We start from the raw sequence: 6926 nt of genomic DNA, 5'->3' as shown, positions 1-6926 counted from the left end.
CAAAAGGTGAACCTAAGGAACTGCCCTGAATGCCCTGTAACACAGGGCTGACTAAATTATAGGCCCCCTCATATCATGGAGTCCCAGGCACTCACACACGGGAAGATGCAGAAGTACGTCAATGTGGAAGATGATGATGAGGGACTTTAAACAGCTGCAAACGAGAAGGAATAGCACAACCCTACTCCTGTATAAAACATCTGGAAGAAGTGACGCTGAAATGTTAACACTGTGTTCCTCAAAGTGGTAGGGTAACTGACTTTTATTTTCTTCTTTTTGTTCACCTCTATTTTCCAATGTTTCTACATAGAACATGCACTATTTAGAGAACAAAACAGTCTGTTCTAAAAATCTGGAAACATTTATTTTTGAAAGAGACCAACCTTACAGGTTGTAAAGTAGTGCCAAATAAAATACTACTTTCAAACATCACCTACCCCCTGGAGAAACACAACATTCTTCCCCTGTCAGTTCTGTGGACCTGTCTCTGATGTTAGATTACACTTTGCTATTTCTGAACATGTTTTGATTAATTAGCCTTGGGAAGGGAAGAAAACCATAAGCAGTTACAAGCCAGAACAAAGTAAAAACTGGCACTTTCACTTTAGCTTTGGTTGAGATTTTAAATCTATTAAACAACAGTAAGCAACACTCGGTTTCAAATGTAAACCACTATACTAGCCAATACTAAGAATTATGTGATCCTCAGAAGAAACTTTCAATAAAAGATGCATGTAAGTCAGATACATCCTCATACACAAATCAGATTTTAAGTCTCAATTTGATTTCACTGTTCATTGTATACATCTTGAAAAGACCTCTTAGGAATAAAACAAAAAAAGTGCATTCCCATTTTGCATGAATAGGCTTACGTATCAGGTGGAAACTGGAAGGAAAATTGAGCTTATATTAACATAGTCTAAGTCAATCAATTGTAAAAGTTGAGCTATTGTTATTCTATTTTATTTGAGGTACAGAATTCAGAATATACATTTGATGTACACTTAATCAATCTCCTATGCTAAAAAAATGGGAAGACTGGGCTACAAAGATGCCATCTTTTAATTTCAAGCGTCCCATTTACTTTCCACAACCAAAAGTCTTGTTCCAGTTTTCATAAAGCTCTAAATCTTCTGGAGACACACTAGGTCGCACAGTTCTGAAGGCATCTTCAAAGTCACTGTAAGCTATTGGTCGAACTTGATCCGGCGTTACCGTGGCAATGTCGGCAGCCTGTAAACTGCGAATAGGACCCAGAGACGCCTCCCTGCAGAGCTGCGTCATGTCAGCCCCTGAGAACCCACCAGAGTGCTGCACCACCAGGTCGACCTCCTCCTCACTGAGGCAGCAGTGCTCCTCGGACATCAGATTAACGACTATCTGTTTCCTGGCTGAAGCCTCTGGGAGGGGAATATACAGCCTTTTCACCAACCTTCTCCGGGCAGCCTCGTCAATCTCCTGTGGCCGATTGGTTGCTCCTACCACTAGAATACGATCTTCAGAAGATGTGGCTGCTCCATCCAACTGAACTAGGAATTCGGTTTTTATCCTTCTAGAAGATTCATGCTCACCATCTCCCCGCTGAGATAACAGGGAATCAATTTCATCAATAAATATCACCGCCGGTTGCTGACATCGTGCAACAGCAAACAGTGCACGGACCATTTTCTCCCCCTCGCCCACCCACTTAGAAGTCAACGAGGAAGCAGAGATACTAAAGAATGTTGCCCCAGACTGACTAGCGATGCACTTGCCAATCAGAGTTTTACCAGTCCCAGGAGGACCAAAGAGCAGAATTCCTTTAGGGGGTCCTCGTAAGCCAGTGAAGATGTCTGGCCGCATCATGGGCCACACAACTATCTCCTTTATTGTGGTTTTGGCAAATTCCACTCCTGCGATATCTTCCCAATTCACTGGCGGTCCCTGATCCATAATCTCATGCATAATAAGTTCAATCATTTTGGGCTCCAAGTTCTTCAGACGCTCATCCACGGGATGTGCTGGGTCTGCAGCTCCTGCGCCATGAGGCTTATACTGCATCCCCCCGCCCTGACCTCCCCCATCTTGCTTAGGTACGGGGGGAACAAACTTTCCAAATATCCCTCGGGATCTACTAGCTCCCAGAGACTTTTTGACACCACCATGTGAAGACCCTGATGCACGCTGGGGCTGGTGGTACTTTTTCTGCTGATCTACCCATAGCTGTTCTTTTGCAGTTTTAAAACTAGGCAGGCTGCTCTCCTCTCTTTGGCCATTATCTTCTGTTTTACTAAAAGCCTTATTCATTAGTGGAGTGGAAAGTGCATCAGTGGTGCCAGAACCATAAAAAGCTTTCATTTCCCGTGGATTTTCAAAGCCAGAAGGAAAACAAGACTGATTAGATGAGAACACATTTAGTCCTATGTTGGCTTTCGGGAAGTTGTAAATTTCCTTTTTGACATTTCCAAATAATGGTGTGGCATGGAATTTTGCAGTGGCTGACTCCCCGAAAGGTCCTGAGACTGTAGGACACGTCTTAGTGGTGTCAGTGACTAGAGGTGGCTGGGCATTCTGAGGGCACTTCAAAGAAGGACTGCCCTCTGGGAAGTCTTTGGTCCTATCGGCACCATGGGCTGAGTTAGTTAATGGGTCACTCTCCCCAGAACCACCACAAACACTAAATTTAGGAAGATCAAAGACAGCGGCCACTTTATGGATGACTACTGACTCATCAACAGATGCCAACAGAGAGTCTCTGGATTTTCTGCCAGCGTGCATCATCTCCTGAACACTACTCATTTTGAACACATTATTTATTGACAATCCAGACCTCCACTTGTCACTGTCAGTTTGCCGAGATCTTGCTAGAGTTAAAATGTTTTCTGCGTAGTTATTCAAGCCAGTTCCAACACTGTCAGAATCAATAACGGCAGAATATTTCTCTGCATATGTTCTGAACAGTCTGGCAGCACACACCTGGGAGATCTCAGAGTTTGCCCACGCATACTGAATGCGGAGAATCTGTGCTCGGTGCGCGTCTGCCTTCTCTCCTGATGTACACGTGCCAGACGTAATCGCAAAGTAATTCTTCTGCCATTCACTCAAGTGTACAGACCTGGAGCTGGAGACCTGCATTTTAGAGGTTCTATAACAAACGACAAAGATGAAAAAGATTCAGTATCCAGAAGGAAACAAAGACATAATACTTTAAACATACTTTTAAAATCTCTGCCTATCTGAAGGAAGGTACACTGGACTTTTCATTTATAAGGTAAATTTATAAGGAAAGACCGTTTATAGGGGAGCATCTAGTTAACCACAGCTTTCAGGCATTCAAGATATAAAAGATTAAAGACTTGACTTAATAATGCTCTAGGGACTTCCCTGGTGGTGCAGTGGTTAAGAATCTGCCTGCCAATGCAGGGGACACGGGTTCGATCCCTGGTCCGGGAAGATCCCACATGCCACGGAGCAACTAAGCCCGTGTGCCACAACTACTGAGCCTGTGCTCTAGAGCCCGCGAGCCACAACTACTGAGGCCGGGTGCTGCAACTACTGAAGCCCGTGCTCCGCAATAAGAGAAGCCACCACAATGAGAAGCCCGTGCACCGCAACAAAGAGTAGCCCCTGCTCGCCGCAACTAGAGAAAGCCTGTGCGCAGCAACGAACACCCAACGCAGCCAAAAAAAAAAATAATAATAATAATGCTCTATTATGGGTTAAACTGTTTTAGTTATATAATAATTTTCCTTGTGATTAGGGAAAGGTTTAGATGGAGAGGATTTAAAATTAATCAGCAAACGAAAGGCAACATGGAAGAACAAGGGATCTAGAGACAAGCAAAGCAAAACAAACCAAGCCAAGCCTCGTCCCTAGGAAAATTAGATGAATGATCTCATGCAAGCCTCTTTACATCGCTGGGACTTCAGTTTTATCTGTAAAATGAGAGAAATCATTATGAGAATCAAGTCAAATAATGAACATGAAAATACCTAAAAATTACTATTACCATCTCAACTGCACAAATGTAGAAACTGAGGCAGACAGAGTTCAGAAGCTTGATTGAGGTCACACAGCCAGTGAGCAATGGTGCCAGAATACACACACGAGCAGTTTCACTGCATGTAGTGTGCACTTCACCACATAAATGCCCCTTCATACTGCCACCAAAGGTCACTGCAGCATGGCTCACAAATACGAACAATAGTACTTAGTCATATACTAAATGTTTTCAAGGATTTGTAAATGAGCACTTAAAACAGGATGCCTCAGAATCTCTCACAATTTCCCAATTTCACAGGAAGCGTTAAAAAGTGAAGCTGTCGTGATAAATGAAATAGGAGAACAAGTGTGTTATTAAAGTGGTTTATTTTAGATTCTTTTTCCTCATGTTAGTTTTATAAGCCTCCTTACATTAAGTTAAAATGATTTTAACAGGACTGTAGATGGATGTATCATGTTGACAGATGTGTAGAATTTACCTACCAATCCAGAAGAAAAATTTGTAAGAAAACTTTGAAGCTTCCTAAGGGTACTGAAGTAAAGTAAAAACCAAGAACTCGTGTATGCTAAAATTTACCTTTCAAATTACCTATAAATATAGCTTAATAATCAGCAGTTTTTTTGATGCAAGACCCATGCTTAATACAGCTTTGTTTCTCCCATAAACCCCACAAAGAATCTGTCACATTGTAGGTAGGTGTTCATAAGTCTTTGTAATTATTTTTGAAAACAATATACTTAAGGCCTAGTGAGCTCCTAATTTGCTTAAAGCCATTAAGTCAAAACTAGAACTGACATCTCCTGACAAACAATTCATCCCTCTTTCCACTATTCCATTTTACCCTATTTTAATCTTTTATGCAACAGCAGAAATGAGAAATTGCAAATGAGGTAACTTGGAAACCATTTATCACCAACTTTCCAGTTACCATGAAAATCCTGTTCCTCTACACGGCTTCATCCCATTTTATCATCCGCAAAACTGGGATTCCTACAAAGGCTCAGACAGAGTTCTTGTCACTGTTCCCCAAATACCCTGCTCTTTCCTTTCCACCCTCTCCTATTTGCTCAACATTCACCTCCCAAGTCTTACTTCGTCCTTTCAGCGCAATCATTCCCCCAAGGAACTATGGACACAGGTAACCAAGGACGGCTTGGCCACGCCCGTCAGCGGCACAGCCTGGTCCCGAGTATCACTTCCTAGGTCTGTATCACTAAGGTTACTCGGCGGCAGCGATGCACGAGCTGCATTCCCATCTCCTGGGGTTTTCCCTGCCTGCTGTAGGACGTGGCGTTCGTCCAGACAGTACATGTTCCCCGCCACACCGACTGTCCCCCCGCACCCGGAGCGGGGCGTCCCCGGGGACAGCTGTCACCGCGCTGACGGGGCTGGGGACCCTGCGGCGCTCACGGGGCGGGACGGCCCACCGCCCGCCGGCCGGGACCCCGGGTGCAGCCTCTCCCCTCCGGCCTGGCTCCTGGCTCAGGGCTCGCCCGGCTGCCCCCCGCGGAGCCTCCGCTAGCGCGGCGCCCGCCCGCCGGGACACCCCTCCCCACAGGCCGCCTCCGAACCCCAGGCCGCCGGGAGCGCGCCCGCTGCGAGAACACATTCCCGGGCCGGTCTGCCCGTTCGCCCGCCAGCGAAGCCCCTCAGCCCTCCGGCCCCGCGCCCCTCCCGGGCCTCAGCTCCCCTCGCCGCCCCCCTGCCCGCCGCCCCCCTGCCCGCCGCCCCCCTGCCCGCCGCCCCCCTGCCCGCCGCCCCCTGCCCGCCGCCCCCTGCCCGCCGCCCCCCTGCCCGCCGCCCCCCTGCCCGCCTACCTACGGCTTCCGAAAAGCGCGCGGACCGCGTGCGCCTGCGCGCTGCTGCCGGCTCGGCTCCGCTGTGCGTGCGTGCGCGCATTCATACGTCTGTGCGAGCGTGAGCGTGCGGCGGGGCGGGGGAGCGCGGCGGGGCATGAGCGCACGGTGGGCGGGGCGCAGGGGCGGGGCAGCACTGCTCCCCCGGGAGGGGTCCGAGCCCAGCCACGCCCCAGCCACGCCCCAGTCACGCCCCAGTCACGCCCCAGTCACGCCCCAGTCACGCCCCAGTCACGCCCCCGAGGCTCCGCGGCCGAGCGCCCCTACCGGCGCGTACGTAGGTGCGCGGTTGTCCCTCGGGAGGGGCTCCTCCCCCACACACATTTTTAGACCGAATCGGGGAATTGGAATCTGCATCTCGGTTCGCGCCCTCGCCCGGCCGGCGCGTCCCTTTCCTCCCTGATGCCCTGGGGACACGGTCCTGGAAGACCGGGAAGCGCGCCCTTCTTCCAGCGGACTGTGTCCTGGGGCAGGACGAGGAACGGAATAGCCCTCACAGCGGCCTACGGGTCGTTCGTGTCACCGTGTCACCTGGGAATTGTGGAGGTCTGATGGCGTGACCTGAGGGGGTCCCGAAGGACCGTCTTCCCACCTTGTCACCCTGCCGTCTTCCTCCCCGGCTGGTCGCCTCCGTGTCCCAAGGGCGCCCCCAGCAGCCCAGGGAACCAGCTCACACAACCCTGTTTAAAGCGAGAAGGAGGGGCCGGACTGGGGAAGAACCTTTCCCCTGAGTACTTCTGTCTGGGAAAAGGAGGAGCCATTCCTCGGAAAGCCCCAGTGCCTTCTCCTCTCCTTGGCTCCCGGGCCCTGTGGGTACCCCTTCCCCGGAAAGTGAGTGGCACCGGGCATGGAGAAGATGACTGTCCAGGAGCAATTAACAGCACATGACATTGAAATGCAAGACCTAAGAAGTGTGAGGCAAAACATTTCTTAAGACCTTTCTTTTAAGATTTTAAAAAATGGGCACAAACTAAACAAAAGGGAATGATTGGACAATACCTTTTTAAAAATAGACAAGGGAAAATGACAGCTTACAATTCATCTCTTGGCTTAGATGGTAATAAAAGACTTTTTTATTCTAATTCTTC

General features: G+C 48.7%; 1 protein-coding gene across 7 annotated transcripts; it reads right to left on the bottom strand.

Annotated features, from left to right (window-relative positions):
* Positions 1-311: 311 nt before the first annotated feature.
* On the bottom strand, positions 312-6449 carry FIGNL1 (fidgetin like 1). 7 transcript variants are annotated; one of them, XM_036864535.1, is made up of 4 exons: positions 5800-5863; positions 3835-3914; positions 2956-3124; positions 312-1581 (listed from the first exon to the last, which is right to left on the bottom strand). In XM_036864535.1, the coding sequence occupies exons 3-4, from the start codon at positions 3112-3114 to the stop codon at positions 1081-1083; spliced, it is 660 nt and encodes a 219-aa protein (XP_036720430.1). In that variant the 5' UTR covers positions 3115-3124; positions 3835-3914; positions 5800-5863; the 3' UTR covers positions 312-1080. The 7 variants fall into 7 exon arrangements, with proteins under 7 accessions (XP_036720430.1, XP_036720429.1, XP_036720425.1 ...); XM_036864534.1 differs by having other exon boundaries at positions 313-3124; XM_036864530.1 differs by lacking the exon at positions 5800-5863 and adding an exon at positions 6370-6449 and having other exon boundaries at positions 315-3124.
* Positions 6450-6926: the final 477 nt, after the last annotated feature.

This window comes from Balaenoptera musculus, chromosome 9 (assembly GCF_009873245.2).
Source record: "Balaenoptera musculus isolate JJ_BM4_2016_0621 chromosome 9, mBalMus1.pri.v3, whole genome shotgun sequence".
NCBI lineage: Eukaryota > Metazoa > Chordata > Mammalia > Artiodactyla > Balaenopteridae > Balaenoptera > Balaenoptera musculus.
Note: the sequence above shows the minus strand (reverse complement) of the source record. Positions and strands in the feature narration are given on the sequence as shown.

Bases quoted from the DNA above. Each gene is read 5' to 3' on its own strand.
- FIGNL1 (XM_036864530.1), bottom strand. From the start codon at position 3,114: ATGCAGGTCTCCAGCTCCAGGTCTGTACACTTGAGTGAATGGCAGAAG.